Raw genomic sequence first — 18199 nt, forward strand, 5'->3', positions numbered from 1 at the left:
ATTGTATTTAAATAAATTTATTTAATATACCAAAATAAAAAATAAAAATTCACGTCTTTACACATAGGTTTGGCTAGTATATTACTAATGTATTTTAAAAAAATATTAAAAGTTTCACATTGACTAAGTCAATATATAAAATATATAAATGGGTGCAATTTCACCTCAGTCAATTTTCTGAGGTTGAGTTATGTTTAATGTTGACTATTTAATATGATGGAAGAGTCATGTGTTATAGTCTATCCTAGCAAAATTTGTTTTCTTTATCTATCGTTTCATTCGCTATTGAATCATCCATTAATGTCTAGTCTCATATTTGATATGTATATGTCTCGGTGTGAAAATAATGTTTTGGATGTCTCACATCGACAAAAAATGAGGCAATATATAAATAGATACAAACCTCATTTTGTGATACCCCTTTTTATTATTTCCTTCTTCTCTCATTCCAGAACACTGAAACCCATACACCCCACTCCTGCCTCTTCTCTATTTGCCTCACCACCACTCTCTGCACAGTCACCCTTAATCACTCTCTATCTAAATCCCTCTCCTTACACTTGGAACAGATTCTGGAAGAGTGACCTCAACAGAACCTTTTGTTGTCTCCGCTCTTAGCTCCCCTCCTTCTAGGTAAGTCTTCATTTCCGTTTTGGGGTTCAATTTCAGCTTAAACTCGAAATTTTGTTTCTGTTCTGAGTTTGATCAAGGGTTCCTTCATTCCCTGTGTCTTGATGATGAATTCTTTAGGTTGAACTAAGGAATTCTCCTTTTCCTCTCTGAAGTTGCTTTCACCAAAGCATTCACCATAAAAAGGTAAGGGAAGTTAACTCTTCACTCAATTTTCGTGTAAAAAGTGTCTATGAGTACTTGGATTGCATGATTATGTGTTTAATTGATGTTTGGAACTGCTTGCTGTGTGAAATTGAGTTTTTGTGTGAATTGCGTAGCTCTGCATGTGAAGAACAGATTGGAATCCTGGTAATTTCGCCTAGGCGAGCAGCTCTCGCCTGAGCGAAAATATCAGAGAGTCGCATCTGTCATTGCGTGAGGTCTCGCCTAGGCGAGCTGGGGTCGCTTGAGCGAGAGATCCTCTCGTCTAAGCGAACCAGCTTAGCCTGAGCGAGAATTTGCTCAGATTTTTTAGTTGCCCACTGTAAGTGGTCTCGCCCAGGCGAGAGCAGCTCGCCTAAGCGAGACAACTCTCTAGCTCAGGCGAAATTCTCTAGCTTGAGCGAGATTCATTGCAGGATTGGATTGTTTTCTCTGTTTTAGATTAAATGAAGCTATGCTAAGGGGATTGATGTGATAATTGTCTATCTTGTACGTGAGTTTTATGAATGATAGTATACGTGATGGAATTGTGTGAATTTGGTTCATTAGAGAATGTGATGGAATTAGGATTTCATGGGAAATTCTAAAGATGGTGGCCAAAACTCTGCAGAGTTTGGGAACCGTCACAAGTGCAAGCCACCAGGAGCTCCAATGTCTCTTACATAATCCGGATATCGAGTCTAGAATCATGAATGCGTGTTATGATTGCAGTGATTTGAATAATTCTGATAAATGTGATAAACCTTGATTGATGCCTAATTAACAAATTGTATGATTTCTCTTAATTAAGTTAGCTTACCCTTCTTGCATATGTTTGTTCTTTTGTGTCTTTCTCTTTTGCAATGATCGCCCTTGAATGATTGGCGTGAGCAGACAAAAGTGCAGGTGAGGACACACCCCTCCTGAATAGGAGTTGAGTTGTGGCTCGAGCGTTTCAGCAGTAGTAATTACCCTTGTTAGTTTAGATGGATGGGTGTTTTGTAACCCTTTTTCAGTATAGGCTGGGTTGTTAGACAGTACATGTATGGTTATTTTTGGATAACTGTATTGATACTTTATATCAGCTTATTCTTATCATCTGCTTTGAAGTATCATAATATAATGTTTTGTTTAATAGCGTAAAAACTATTAAAACGGGATGTTATACATTTTATAACATATTTTTTATGAGGTAAAATTAAACTTAAAATTCAATAATTAACAAAAAGATATTATTTTAATATACATAAAAAAAATTTATATATTAATATAGAATTAAAACAGTAATTCCTAACATAACTTATTTGAAAATAGAGTTAAACATTCTATGAACAAGCATCTCAATATTGTCTACATTTATTTAAATCAATATTTTGATAATAAATTTTTAATCAGTTGTAATTATAATTTCTATTAATTTAGTTTATTAACATATATTTTAAACTAATACAATAAATCTATTTTTTATTTTTTGTGTGCATCCTATTATGTTAAAAAAATAATTCTCCGACAGAAAAAAAGGGGAATAACTGCCGCCACACGCTTTGTGTACAGCAACCTAATTCACTACATTAAACCCATAAATAATTCAAACTTTTATTATCCCAGCCATTGAAAATCTAGTCCAAAGTATCAGACACGTGAGGGTGCGAAAATCCAAAAAAAATTAAATAAATTATTTCCCAATAAGACATTAAAAATGTGCAAGTAGATACTTTGTTTAATCATTTACACGTTGCTAATTGGGATTTTTAAATATGAAATCATTATTTTCTTTAATTCTTTATATAATTTGATAAGAAAATGTTTCTTTGAAATCAACTAATCTAAACGCGTGCTGAACTTTTATGTAGTAAATTTAGCATTCAGAGTATTTTTGTAATAAAAAATTTATTTATTTCAGTATACAAATTTATTTTAAATTTTAATTCAATAATAATATAATTACATATTTGCTTTCATGTTTTATTTGACCTCTTAGAGCGTGTCTGCTTTCCCTAATTGCTATAGTTTATTGTTTACCTTCGTTAAGATTATGATGCCAATTACACATCTCCAATTTAAGGGGTAAAAATCATGTTTTTCTCTCTTTTTTATTGTTTTTCATTTTATTTTTTTTATAAAAACATGCATTAAAAACAAGTGAAAATTTATTTGCATAAAATGCTCAACGAAGTCACCAGGAATTCCTTATCAAGGTGATATAAAATGAGATATTACGTAAAATTTTTAATTTTAATGTTGCTATATTATATATATATATATATATATATATATATATATATATATATATATATATATATATACGTGTGTGTGTTAGGAATCCAAGTATGAATTTAAGTTTCACATTGGTTAGAAATGAGAGAGTAAAGCACTATATAAGGATGAATACCCATAAACTCATTGTCTTAGAGTTTTAGGTTGAGAATGATGTCAATATCTTACGTGGTTGAACACGTGGTTGAACTCAAGTCATAAACCTAACAAGTAAATAAGTAAATTGACTCATTTAAAAATGTTATACTAATAATAATAATGAATTGATACAAATAATTTTTATATTAATATTAGTTTAAAATTAGGGAGTCAATTTACATAATTTGATAAATAAATAAATTAAACATTTATATTATTTAAATATTATTAAAATGATAAATTTGACACCTATTTTAAATAAAAAAACTTATTCTAATCTAATCTAACTCAAACGTATGATAAGCTAAATTGATTTTTAAATTCAAAATCATTTTGACATCTCCAAATAATATATATGTAAACTTGTTAACTTGTAGTGATTAATTAGAAATTGACCTTAAAAATATAATTTTAGCATATATAAACACTCCCACCCTTATACCTTATACCCTCAACTAAAAGGTACGTCAATATATATTAAAAAAATAATGTCCTCTTTCTTTCTTTTTTCAATATAGGCTATATCTTATGCATTTTTTATTTTTTTGGTTTTATGAGGGGTGTGTATATGTTTATAAGGGGAGTGTAGCTTTTTGAAAAAGAAAAGGTAGTGGTAGTGGTGATGGACATAGGAAAGCATGCTTTCCAACAGTAAAAAGAATGAAGTGAGCCACCAAAATACCAGGAACTGGGGCCACACCCACTCCCTTATGCCACCTTCCTCTAACTATTCATTTCATTTTTTCTTAATCACTATTAATTACTTCCATCTAATTCATTCTAACCACTCATTAAATTTAATGGATTAATTCAATTAAGTGGTTAGACTACTTAAACTCCTATGCTCACATACAATCCATGTACATGAAAGAATTTATATTTCATGTTTGTTATGAATCAATAAATTTTAAAAAATTTCATGTCAAAACCAAATATATTGCCTTCTTATTTATGTTAACTAACATTATTAGAGTATTCAAATCCATGGTTTCACTTAAATGTTTTTGTAGGTAATTATAATATAATGTCACATACACTTTAGTATTGTTTAATAAAATTCAATAACCGTAAGTTTGTTAAATTTAATTTTTTGGATACTGTTATTTTTCTCTTTTTATCAAATTATTATTGATTACTATCGTTATAAACTTTAAGTTACAATTTACTTTAGTTTCTATTATGTTGATACTAAAAATTTCTTTGTCTTTTCTTTTGTTATATCTTCACTCACATATAGCTACACATCAAGAACACACTTATTATATGAGAGATAAACTTTTTACAACCTTCTAGATATAACTCTTTTTCACATCACAATCTAAGTTATAGGAATCTTCATCAACTTTCACTACCTTTCAATATTAGTAAAGTCAGGATAATTGATTTTTATCAAATCATCATTCAATGCACAAATTACAACCTTTCAACATAATATTTTCTCTTTGGACATAACTACATTCACATCACACAAATATCATATCACCAACTCACAATAGATTATGGACACACCATTAGGCTCTACTCGATCTCTCACACACAAGCAGGAGATTATGACTACACCTCCAGTTTTATTGGATCACATACACATATATAAGTAGTAGATTATCTATTTCTGACTTTACACGACCTCATATATCACATATCCTACGTTTTAATCTCAAAATATTAATGCAACTCATTAGATATCAAACGAGATCACAAATGTCAATTGTTTGTATAAAAAGAATGTGATGAAAAACCAACAATTTCTAACATTTTAGAATAATTTAAATCACATTTGTCAAAAGTTTTTAAAATATTGTCTTGTTCGTCTAAAAAGCTCACAAGCTCAATAATAAGATCACCCGATCGTCCAACGAGTAATCTTTAAACGACCAATCTTTAAAAATTCTTATCAAAACAGCTTGTCAAATGAGAAAATTGGTTCGCTCAATAATAAATGTTTTTCTAACTTTAGTATATTTTATTTATTTTACACCTTCAAATTTTTTATACACATATTTTAATAATTTAAAATATTTTTTTGAAGATTCGTATGTTACATATCAACCTTTTATGCATGGATGTCCAACTTTCAAAATTGACTCAATAAAAAAATATAAGGATAAACTTAATCAAATAAAAATTCTAATAGGATAAGATTATTGCATTACTCCAATATCTATAAGGTGGACTAGATCTTCAAAAAGATGACCAAATTCATCAAAATCTTAAAGAAAAGTTAGAAAGAAAAAATGAAATAGTTCTAAAAAGATTATGGTCTTTGTAATATAAACTCAAATACTTATTTTTTTTTATTTATAAGTTTGACATTTTAATAATACAATATTTAAATTTTTCCTAAGGGACTAGTTTTACATTTAACTATTTTCTATATTCTTATAAATACTTAAATTAATTACATCAAAATAACAATATTTAGTATGATTATAATTAAGAAATTAAGTTTTTTTTTGTGATAAAGATATAAATTGAAATAATTTTAAAAAAATTAACTCTTCTTTTTCATTTTAAAAAAGGGTCAAACTTCCTTCACAACTCACACACTCCACCACATTATAACTTTTAACTAATATTAAATATTTCTTAATTGTGCCAGTTTAATTTTTTCTTCGTACTAACATTATGATTTCTTTTAAATGATTACTTGGCTAGTTAGTCCAATTTCTTTAATAAAAAAATAATAATATATCACATTGTATAGATAAAATAATTTATATACTTAAAATTTTAAAACTTATAGATGTCTAAAAGTGGCACGTGTATAAAAAAAAAACACATGTATCATTAAATGGCTTCATAAATTAAAAGGCTCCACATATATTATAAGTTGGGCATTGCTCATAAAATGACATCAATATTTTGGCTCTATGTGTGGTGTGAACGTTGCAAGGTGGATCATGTCTATGCTTAAACCACAAACATGATTTGTGGTGCCCATTTTAACTAGCTATGTTGGACCATCTACTATTCAATTTTTTTCCAATGTTACTTCGAATCACAACCTTATTCACCAATTAAACTTTATATTAACTTTTTTTTTTAAAATCACAATCAATTATACTAGATCTCACATCTTATTTAATGATTTTATTTTTTGATTTTGTAATTTTTAATAAACTTTAACCCATAAAAAAGTGTGTCCAATAGTGTGATAGAAAGTACATTTCTAACACTTTTTTCATTCTCAAAAGAACATAGTATGTATTATCAACTCTTTTTTTTCTTATCAAATCACCTTTTAAATGATAAGTTTATCTAAATTGGGTGAATAACTACATACGACAAATAGTTACACATTTAATCCAATTATATAAATTTCCTATCATTTACTAATATTTAATTCATTTACCTAAAAGTACTTAAGATTTAAATTCACCATTAGGGATATTAAACTAAAATAATTATACTTCATCTGATTCTTGCCATTATCATTTAGAGTAACTTAAACTTTATATCGATTATATATATATATATATATATATATATATATATATATATATATATATATATATATATATATATATTTAAATTTTTGCTTAAATTGTCTTGGATAAATTACTAAATTATTCCCTAAACAATATTATGTCAGACATATTAGTTTCTAAATGTGTATTATATCAATCAAACAAATTCTTAAGTATCATTATATGTTTTGTTCTTTAGTTTAATTTTTTGTAGTTTTTATCCCTATTCTTTGTTTTGAATTAATCTTTTATTGGTTTTTTCTTGTTAAAAAGTATTAAATCATTTTAAACATTCTTCCATTCAAGTCTTCCTGTAAATTTCTTATACATTTCTAAGTTTGGATTATTTAAAATTGATTTTTATCCCAAATCCATTATAAAACCCTAAAAACTAGATAAAAAAATAACAATATTAAAATTTCATGAATGAAAAATTGTTAGAGTATTAAATTTGTTTATTTGTAAAAGTCGAAAGAGAACAAATTACATATAATTTGTATTAAGGAAATGAAAAGAATGATTAAACTCAGTCTTTAATATTTATAACCTAAGAACTAATTTGACTGAAAATACCCATTATAAAGCCATACACATAATTTTCATCACCCAAAAACTAACACAAGTGACTTTCAATAAACTTAGTAGCTTCTGAGGTAAGAGATCCACCAAACTAAAATTGTCAAATGGAAAATTTTCTACTTTGGCATAAAAGTGTCTTGAGAAACGAGATTGTTCCCTCTACGGTGAAAAAAAAAAAATCATAATCATGATCTACCATGTTGTTTAGAGTTTTACTCTAACTACCAATTTAACTTTTACTCAAAGTTTTAGTCATCATACATACAAAACAACAACTAAATTCAAAAACACACATTTTTTTCATTATTATAATGTTCAACTTCTTTGGTATGTTTATGTAAATAGAACCAAATCAAATGTACTAGAATGGAATTCCCATGCTGTCTCAAAAGCTACAAAAGACCTCAACATGCTTTTGGTTTGGTAGTAGAGGAAGAAATCATGTTGACTCATGCTCTATCTGCTTCAACGTTACCACTGCTCTGAAAAAAAGAAAAAATCTCTAAAAAAAAAGTTCTTTTTCTTTCTCTCTCTCACTGTTCACTCTGCTGTGTGCCAAAACCAAAACCATTCACAAGGTGCCACTAATCTGTCAGGTTATTTCAAGATACCATTTTTCTGGTGTTTGGTTCCCAAGAAACTGTTTAGAATAGAATCACGGAACAGTGAGAAGGCCCATTCATTTTCTTCAACCTGTGTCAGCACCACGCTTGTTTTGCATTTTTCTTTTACTTCTAGCGGTTTGTTTCCCTTTTCCTCTCATGAAAAGAGTCCTTTCAGCTTCTTCTTTCATGGGCATATTCTTTTTCACCTTTATTCTGCTCCAACACTGTTTGAGCTGCCAACATTTTTACTTTGTCCATTGGGGGTTTGAGCTTAAAAGGAGTTGGAGAGATATCTAATCATGCAATCTGGGTTTGGTTTGATTTGATTTACCCTTTTGAATTTTTGTTTCTGGGTGCTGGGTTTACCTTAGCGTCAATGTCCCTGTCATAAAAAGTTGAGATTTTTGGATGCTATTTTTGGCTGGTAGCAGGTCAAGGATTATAAGTTTCCTGTCTATAAAACAAAGTGGGATCTGATTTTCTTTTTCTTTCGCCTTTTCTTCTTTTGGTGAAAAATTTGCTTTCACATGTTTGTGGGAATTTGTTATATTTTGACACGGTTGTCATACCTGTTTGTTTTATTTTGTTTCCCTAGTGTTCATTAGTACATGTACTTTATTTGTCTACAGCTATAGTTATGTCTTGAGCAGTGCGTATTCATATATGTATATAGATATGCCTGAATTTGGTAAAACTTTTGATTTGGCATGGGAGTAATGTATTTCTTTTGATTGTGGTAGGATTCTTCATTATTTCACAGCACCTGTGACTTCAATTTGGTTGTACTAATGGAATCTTGGAGTTATGTCCCTGAAGAGAAAGGCTATTTGTTTTCTGATGAAATGGATTTTTCACTTGATGCTTTTATGAGAAGTCGAAGAACATTGGTTGAATGGGACAACAAATCCAACTTTGAGAGAGATGGATTTAATTCAGACAGAGAGGTAGTTAAAAGCATGGAATTTGTGGACTTGGGATTCCCTGACTTGTTGCAGAAGTCTTTTCATGGTAGCCAGCCTCTAGAGACATCAAGCTATGAACTAGATAGTAATTCTAGTAGAAGAGGGAATTCCTCCACACATGTCATTGCTTTGGATTCTACTATGGGGGAAGAAGAATCTGATTCAAAGCATTTAAGTTCTCTAGTTGAAACTAAGACTCATGATTCTTCACTGATTGATCTGAAGCTTGGGAGATTAGCAGATTGTAAAGGTGCAAGCAGTGATAAAGTTGCAAAAGAAGGGTTTACTTTGACATCTATAAATCCAACTACGCTTTCAAAGAGAGCTCGCACTTCCAGCTTATCTGCACAGGCTCCTGTATGTCAAGTCTATGGTTGTAACATGGATCTTAGTTCCTCAAAAGATTACCACAAAAGGCATAAAGTTTGTGATGCTCACTCCAAAACGGCCAAAGTTATTGTAAATGGCCTTGAACAAAGGTTTTGTCAGCAGTGCAGCAGGTATTTTTGGGTTCCTCTGATGGATAGTGAGTTATATATATATTGAAGTTTTAATACTTCTCTTACACTTTGATGGTCAAATTCATACCTTTGTAGGCTCCTTATATTTGTTTAGCCGGTGAGGTACCTCAATCCTGTTGATTAGAAACACATAAAATTTGAGCAAATTATTTGCTAGAAAAATCTCAACTAAAGGTATCAGGGTTGGCAAATATTTAAAATTTTCTTTTCATACAACAAATGTAGTCAAATTGATTTGACAAATGAGAATACATAGTTTATTAAACTACAATCAATCATTTTGTATAACCATATATTGTCTGTCTATTTTAATTTCTAGTAGTAAATTTAACCTGATTGTTACTTATGGATTGAATTACACCATTTGTTTTGTTTTGTAATAATTAGGTTCCATTTGCTAGCCGAGTTCGACGATGGCAAGCGCAGTTGTCGCAGGCGCCTAGCAGGACACAATGAACGCCGGAGGAAACCTCAATTTGATTACATGACTGGTAAACAGCACAAGATTCTTCAATCATATCAAGGTATGAAAATTTATCTGTTAGTTCCTTCATTGGCAATAGATAAGACATAATTATCATTTAAATTTTCAACTTTTAAATCTTCTACTTTATTGTCCAAGTGCAATTTTTGATATTGGTAATTTAATGACGTGTTGTATTATATAGCAGCTTTAGTAGATGCTTTTTGTGTCCAGTTTGTTAAGCACATTCTGTTTTTCAAAAACTTCTGTGGTTTTAACTTCTTTAGCAGAAACACAATTTAAACGAACTATTAGGCATGCAATAGATTGATGATGAAGGGATAATAGGTTTCAGATACAAGGTAGTGATAGTTTTGTTTGATTAAAGATACAGAGAAATCATTCAAGAAAGTTGAGACATCGTAGAATCATAATGTTTAGACAAACACCAATGCTCTAGTATGAAGAACTAGAGGTTTCAAAGAGGCTTGTTAAAAAAGGAATCAAGAAAATTTATAGCACTCTGAAAGAAAGATTAGGAAGAAAATTGCATATTGAAAATCCTTGTTGATTGGTTCTTATTGGGATTTATGTAGCTGATAATTGCTCATGTGTAGCTCAATGTATTTTAACTATTCAGAAATGATATTGATAGGAAGCACTCAATAGAATAACTTGAAAATTAGAATCTTATTTGAAAATTAACATCATGATGTTTATGATGATTTCTGTATGATATCATCTTCGTACTTAAAATACCTACTGGATAAGCAAACATGCCATAACCATGATGAGAAAAATAAAATAGAAATTAAATTCATACCCATTTCTTAAATTTGGGTAGCATACTTCAAATCAAATCTGATAGGATCTATGCAGTATTACAAAAAGTTGAGTTTTTAACAATTTTGAGTGAACTCAATCAAAATTTGCCTAAATTGTGAGCAAATATTGTTCATGTGGCTGCATTTTGTAGCATTTCTATGTCAGGAGACTTTAATAACCATTTTACTTGGGATTTTGGGTGAAGGTAGGGTCTCTGCATATATAACCATGTATTGGAGGGCTTAGAATAAAATGTAATCTTATTGGTGTACATATTTTACTTTGATAAGCTGATGCAACAATATATGAAATTGATAGGTATTATTTTTCCCTTATGTTTTTTGTATTTCTCTTTTAATATATGCTGTATTCTTTGTGATCATATTCCTGAGTTTATGACGCACAAGTTGTATAGTAGAAATCTCTTATTCAATTCTCAAGGGATTACATATAAATAAGTTTTGGCATTTTCTGTTTGTTGCCTCTAGACATAAACTAGATATTTCACGCTTTTTTGGTCACTATTAGTGCAGATATGTCACGAACTTTGTCTGATAGTGTATAACTAAATAATGTTTGTTTGATTCTGTTATAGTTTATTCTTCAATTGTTCTGTTGTATCAAATATCAATTATGGTAATGAAGTCATTTAAAGAAGAAAGCCAAATGTGTCTTCTTTTAACAGTAAGATGCCAATACCATAGGATATTTGGGTCAACTCAAGCCAAGTTGGCTACATTAGCTGCACTGAAAGCTTCTTTTATGCTCCCTGTCCAATGACTTTTTGCCAAAATCAGAGGAGTTTTCAAAAGATGATGATTCAACTCCTTCCATGAACTAAAATAAAACCATTAAATCTTGAAAAGACAAGCCTCAATTTTTTAAACATTTTAGACAAAGGAAGCACTTACATGTTCTTTAAATTATGTTATCTCCTTATATCATGGTCCCGGGGAATGATGTGGACCATTTAACTAATGTTGGCATGTATTTGTTAGAATTTTTTATCCACGAAGTTCAAGCAAAGCATACCAGTATTGAACATGTTTTCTTTATCATTGTAGGACTTTTTACACTCAGCTAATCCTCAGATATCTATATGATTTCATTTGATTCTTAATTAAAACAAGAAAATAATGCTGGAATGTTCTTACAAAATGTATTCTTTAGTCACTGAGAAATATAAGACAAAAATAAATTGTTACTGTTATAATGAATTTGAACAAGATCCTTCTCTAATTTCATCTGATCTCCACAAGTGTTCAAGAAAAGTTTCCTTGTTTTTTCCGTGTTGGATGTTTGTCATTCCTGTCATACCTTTCCAATGGGAAGGGTATATGGACTTACACTACATGCACCAAGAGTCAAGAACTTCTCTTACACTGATTGTGTTATCAGGTACCAAATATCTTGGGTCCTCATTGCAGAACAAACCCCAGTTTCCCTTTCAAAACATATTTCAAAGTGGCATCCTTTTCCCTGGAAAACAGTCTCAGAACTCTCAGAGTGGACGCATCAAACTGGAAGAAGATTCCTTGTACAGTTCCCAACTTGCTGCACCCGTCACACTTGGTCAGGAATTATCAAGCTGTGCTCTCTCTCTTCTGTCAGATCAGTCACAGTATCCCTCACGCCATGCAGCAGGAAATCCATTAGCCGGTGCCCGAATCCTTCACGGCATTCACATTCAAGATAGAGATGACCTAGTTTCCGAAACATCTTTGAGGATAACAAGTTCTGCAGATAAATATGCAGCAAACGAGTCCTTTCCATGCAACACAGCCTCTAAGGAAGTTATCAAGAATCAAACCGCACCATCATTCTCTAATGCAGGCCATGCTCTTCAAGACCATCATGGAGATGCTATTTGCCAACCATCAGATCTGTTCGACATCAAACACAGGCTTTCATCGGAACATGGAGCTACAGTTGATCTGTTCCAGTTGTCCTCACATCTTCAGAGGGTGGAGCAGCAAAGAAATTCTGTTTTGGTGAAGTGGGAAAATGAAGACTACTGTTTCCCAACTGTATGAAAGGCTGCTGCTCATTGTTTAAGCCTTGAACTGTCATTAACATGTCCTTTTTATTGATACCTATGTTGTGATGCTATAACAGTGGCCTTAGTAGTGAGACTGTTCTTGGTGGATTGATTCATTTGTGTAGTATGATATCATTGATGGGTAGGGGAGTGAGGAATATCTTAACTAACAATGGTAGTGGAGAGTGTTTGTAATGAGGAGAAAAAGGAGAGACAAGAAAATCCAACTGTATAGCACAGATACCCCTTGAGCATTTCAAAAAGAGAAAAAAAGAACCATGCTATTTGGGTTTAGCTGTATTAACAGTCGTAATTTATTGGCCTTGAACTGTTGTTATTGACAGTGACACTCATGTTCATATCTTTGAACATGTCTTTTGTGTTGTTTATGAGACATTCAACTTTGTCTATGGACAACAATAGTAGTCTTTATGCACCCACTTCATTTTGTCATATAAACTGTTTTTTATTTTTATTGGAACCTATGTCATGTACATGAGACCTGGCACATATGAATTCTTCTCACCAAAATAAATCTTGATTATATGACTATATAAATTGTTCATAATGATTTTATCTAAAGTTAATCTTAATCATTCATTCATGGATGTTATGGTTAATATTATTTGTTTAATGATAACTATTTTCTCATGATTTATCTACACAAAGTATGAAACAACACTGAAACTAATAGTTGAATTGACAATCTGCAGATTATGTTCATAAGAATAAAAAGTTATATAGTTCGAAATAGTTATTAATCCAAAATAAAGGTGTTGATTTTGGTTAGGTTGTGAGTAAAGGGGTAGATTCAAAGAGAAAGAAGATGCAAAATGGAATCAGGACATTAAAAGTAGATATAATTGAAGTATCTACTTTAGAATTTATTAATTTAAGGTTCAGGTAGTTGGCTCTTGGGTGGTCCAAAGAACAAAGATAATAATGTTTGATTAGTTTATGAAGAATATACATCCATGAAAATCCTTTGAAGAGGGTATCACCTTTTTCAACTTTTACCTTAATTTTTGGGTATATGGTCTCAAAAAGTTTAGGGGGTTCTTGAGCAGGGAAAACTTTATTTTTACAAAAGGAATGGCTATAATTAGAATGATTGTTCCATATTAGGTATAGTTCTAGGTGGTTACACCCTTTTGCCCTAGGGAATCCCCTTTACAGCCTCATCACTTCCCATAAGAAATTAGCTTAGATCAAACTACCAATAATAAAGTAATGAAGCAAATTCCCAGAAGCAACACCCATTTTAAATTTGCATGGAATAATGCAACTTGCACTTCATGTAATGGATTCCATCATTACAAAGCACATATTAGTTGCAAGATAGAATCATCTTCGTAAAATATTCTAAGCACCATGTTCACGTGTGAAGACTCTTCTTCACATATACCTACCAGAGAGTTTCAATAATATTATAATATGCTTCTTCTTCTCTCTGCTATCATCTTATTATATATAATTCACATTGTCTAGTAGGGTTTCAAACTCCACACGCATTATACAAAACCTTCAACTTCAAACAAAACAAAACAAAACAATCATTTTTTTATTCTGTTTCTTTTTCTTTATACAAGAAACTCTTTTCTTTCCTGTTATTTGTCTTTTAAGAAGCATTTGCAGGATTTCTTTTTTATTATATTTGAGAATCTTGGACTTTCAGAATCGTCAATAGTATTGCGTGTACTCTCATTTCTGGTGATAGTTAAAATGTGGTTTCATAATTATAAACATCTTAAGCTATTTACAGATTTTTTTTTTTATGAATCAAAGATTTTCATTTATTGCAATTTTTTTTTCCAGCGTGTATATTTTTTTACCCAGAAATAATCTTTAAGTGAGATAAATCATTAGAGCATTCACAGTACATACATAGATAATTTGCTTATCTTAATTTTTAAGAATCTTTCAATGTAAAATATTATATACAAAAACTCATTGCAATGTTAATAAACTGAGTACTTTACTTAATTTTGTAAGTCTTAAAATGAATTCCATATTTTCTCTATTAATTTCTCTCCTTCAAAATATGCTTTTTCTTAATAATATCACATCATTCATTCTGTTGGAAAATATTATTGAACGCTATTATTTGACTTTAGACAGTCTTTATAAGCAACTACATCGAGGATGGTTTTAAATATATTAATTTAAAGAACTGTTATTATGTTTTTAATGTGTGTACGTGAACATTTATTATTTAAATCAAATTTCATTAGTTTTGTATAATGATAAATTTTGAAAATATTTTATTAAACATGACAAGGGCAACTTTTACTCTTTCGTGCCCACCAAAGAAATTAAAATATGAAGTTTTTATTCTTTTTGTAGGTTGATTATTTATTTCAATTAAAGAAAATTATATCTTTTTTAAAATATGAAAGAAATGTAGACTAAGACTTTTGTAGCAACAAGTATTAATAACGGAACATTTAAATTAGTTTAAAACACACATTAGTTACTTATTTTTATTTAATTGTATCAATTCAGTTATAATATATTTTTTTTGGGTCAGGTCCAAATTTTCGTAAATTGTATTTAAATTAATCTTGTTGATGACATTTAAAGAATAAATGGTAATAAACGATGATGATGGTCACGTGTCACTTCATGATTTTTTTGTTTTTAATTATTTTTAATTTTGGAAAAAATGTCCAAATGTCCACCCACTAGTGTATCATGCGTTAGAATCAATGATTTATATTCAATTTAGTTTCTATACTCATTATTTTTGTTTAATCTCATCCTATTTTTTTTAAATGGAGCAATTTTGTCCTTCTCCAAATTGAGACCAAATTTAATTTTTATATAAAATTTATATTGTGAATTTTAATAAAAAAATCATTATAACTTTTATAATAATTAAATTTGGTCTCAATCTGGAGATGAAAAAAATTGCTCCATTTAAAAAAATGTGACTAAATTGAACAAAAATTAGATCTGTCAAAACGGGTAACTCGGCTCGGCCTGACTCGACCCATCATGGGTTGACCATTTAGTGAGTTAACCCAACTCGGTTCACTTATTAGTGAGCCAAAAAAATTTGAACTCGGTCCGACCCACCATAAGTTGATTCACTGACTCATTTAATTAAATATATATATATATATATATATATTTTTTTTTTCTTTTTTTTCTTCAACCTAAAAAAAATTACAATTCTGATTAAAATATAAATAAACTTCAATAAAATCCAAATGCAATCAAAAGGATGTTAAACTCCAACTACAAACCAAAATCACAAAAATATCAATGTGTGGTCCTTTATTTGCTAGTTGGTGAGCCAACTCGACTTACCCCGGGTTCAACCTGGGAGAGCTGGGTTCTAGGTGGGCCGGGTAAAAAATTAATTCGTATTAAAATTCGTAAAAAATTTTTAACCTAACCCAGCCCGAACCCGTGGTGGGCCGGGTTGGCTCGTGGGTTCCAACCCATTTTGACAACTCTAACAAAAATAATAAATATAAGGATCAAATTGAATACAAAAAGATTGATTTTGACAAGTGGCATGTTGTTGGTTGACACATGGACATTTTTTCAAAAAAAAAAACTACGAAGTGACACAATCACTATTCATTACCGTCAATAATTTAAACATAGTTAGAAAAAAGGGAGCAAATTGAACAAAAGTATCAAAAATTGGACCTCATTGATCAAACAAAAATATTAGAACTAAATTGACAAAATTGAACGAAAATAGGGACCAAGTGTATATTTCAACATTTAAATTAAAAAAAAAATGTTAATAACCTAATTTTTATAAATGAATATCAAAATAGTTAAGGTTAATTAATCTAGGTAATCATTGGTTCAATCTCAGTATAGTTGAAAATATAGGTTTTTAAATGTCATCTAAATTAAACTTTGTTCACTTAATGTGTAAGTTAGATGAGTTTGGATGGAGTTTGAGGTAAGTTTATGTAACACACCAATAATATTTCTTTATTATTATTATTATTATTTCATTATAGTTATTTATTACTTTTAATTATGTTGATCGATGTAAAATGATCTTTAAAATTTTCATTAAAAATTTTGCTTAAAAATAATTGATAATAGGAGAAAATTGAGTGCAATTGGTAATGAACACCAAAAATAACAAAAATCCAAGATAATGGGAGAAAAAAACTCAAGATCACACAATAAATTTTATATTGCTTCGATCTTTCTGAATCTACATTTAGTTGATCCAAATAATTTGAGCTAGATCTTTTACTAGAAAACTTGATTTATCCAATTATAAGAGCATCTATACAAATAAAACAAGAAAACTAAAAATAATTCTTGAAACATCCTTCAAGAAGCTCTACACTAGGTAAAGAAAACACTCAATTACCTACACACACCAAAACACTAATGCAAGATTTTCAATTAAGATTACAAGAAAAGGACAAATATCACCCGATATGTAACAAACATTACAAAAGATCAACCAATAGCATGATCAACCTTGATGAACCTGTTAGGAACAAAGCAATAAAGGAAAGAATAAAGGAGAGAAAAATAGACACAGAGAATTTAACGTGGTTTGGCGTACAATGTGTATGCCTACGTCCACGACTACACTAGGAAGTATTTGTATTTCTGGTGTATCTTAAAGCTTTACATAGAGTCTCTTATATAGTAAAATAGAGAACCACATCTCACTATTCTAAGCGATGTGGGACTAAATCAAGCACCATAATACTAACAATTCTCCCACTTGGGGTTTGATTTACATTACCACCTAGTGTAGTGCCTTCATCATCAATTTTCTCGAAGGCCAGTTGAGGCAATGCAAAGCCTCAACTTAGTTGTTGTGACAGTCTTCATCAACATATCAGCTAGATTCTCTGCACCTGGAATCTTCAACAAAATCAAATCTCCATCATTTATCAAGTTTCTGATAAAATGATACTTCAATTCAATGTGTTTACATCTGGAGTGAAGAATTGGATTTTTAGTAAGACAAATGGCACTTTGACTGTCACTGAACAATGAAGGTTCATCTTGCCCTTTTCCTAATTCTTTTAGAAGATTCTTCAACCATATCATCTCTTTTGTTGTTTCTGAGATAGCTATATATTCAGCTTCAGTGGTTGAAAGGGAGACTCTTCCTTGAAGTTTGGACTTCCAACTAATAGCTGTGCCACCCAACGTAAAAATATAACCTGTTGTGCTCTTTCTACCATCCAAATCACCTCCCAAATATGCATCAGAAAACCCCTGTAAAGTGAGATTACTTCTTTTAAAGGACAAATGCATCTTTGAAGTGCCCTTCAAATATCTCAATATCCACTTCACGCCTTCCCAATGCTCCTTTCCGGGATTGGATAGAAACTTGCTCACAACTCCCACTGCATGTGCTATATCAGGTCTGGTGCAAACCATAGCATACATCAAGCTCCCTACTGCAGATGCATATGACACTTTAGACATGTGATTTTCTTCTTCCTCTGTCTGAGAAGATTGCCATTTTGAGAACTTTAAGTGAGTTCCCAAAGGTGTATTCCTGGTTTT

General features: G+C 30.4%; 1 protein-coding gene across 4 annotated transcripts; it reads left to right on the forward strand.

Moving 5' to 3' along the window:
* Nucleotides 1-7666: 7666 nt before the first annotated feature.
* LOC114173775 (Squamosa promoter-binding protein-like (SBP domain) transcription factor family protein) lies at nucleotides 7667-13169 on the forward strand. 4 transcript variants are annotated; one of them, XM_028058363.2, is made up of 4 exons: nucleotides 7667-7870; nucleotides 8620-9341; nucleotides 9750-9886; nucleotides 12049-13169. In XM_028058363.2, the coding sequence occupies exons 2-4, from the start codon at nucleotides 8668-8670 to the stop codon at nucleotides 12681-12683; spliced, it is 1446 nt and encodes a 481-aa protein (XP_027914164.1). In that variant the 5' UTR covers nucleotides 7667-7870; nucleotides 8620-8667; the 3' UTR covers nucleotides 12684-13169. The 4 variants fall into 4 exon arrangements, with proteins under 4 accessions (XP_027914164.1, XP_027914167.1, XP_027914166.1 ...); XM_028058366.2 differs by having other exon boundaries at nucleotides 7701-7852; XM_028058365.2 differs by having other exon boundaries at nucleotides 7856-8014.
* Nucleotides 13170-18199: the final 5030 nt, after the last annotated feature.

Source organism: Vigna unguiculata, chromosome 2 (genome assembly GCF_037176805.1).
Source record: "Vigna unguiculata cultivar grain cowpea cultivar isolate G323 ecotype 2 chromosome 2, ASM3717680v1, whole genome shotgun sequence".
NCBI lineage: Eukaryota > Viridiplantae > Streptophyta > Magnoliopsida > Fabales > Fabaceae > Vigna > Vigna unguiculata.

Coding starts and splice junctions, on each gene's coding strand:
- LOC114173775 (XM_028058363.2), top strand. CDS start 8,668: ATGGAATCTTGGAGTTATGTCCCTGAAGAGAAAGGCTATTTGTTTTCT. Junction 9,342..9,749: donor TTTTGTCAGCAGTGCAGCAG/GTATTTTTGGGT, acceptor TGTAATAATTAG/GTTCCATTTGCTAGCCGAGT. Junction 9,887..12,048: donor GATTCTTCAATCATATCAAG/GTATGAAAATTT, acceptor TTGTGTTATCAG/GTACCAAATATCTTGGGTCC.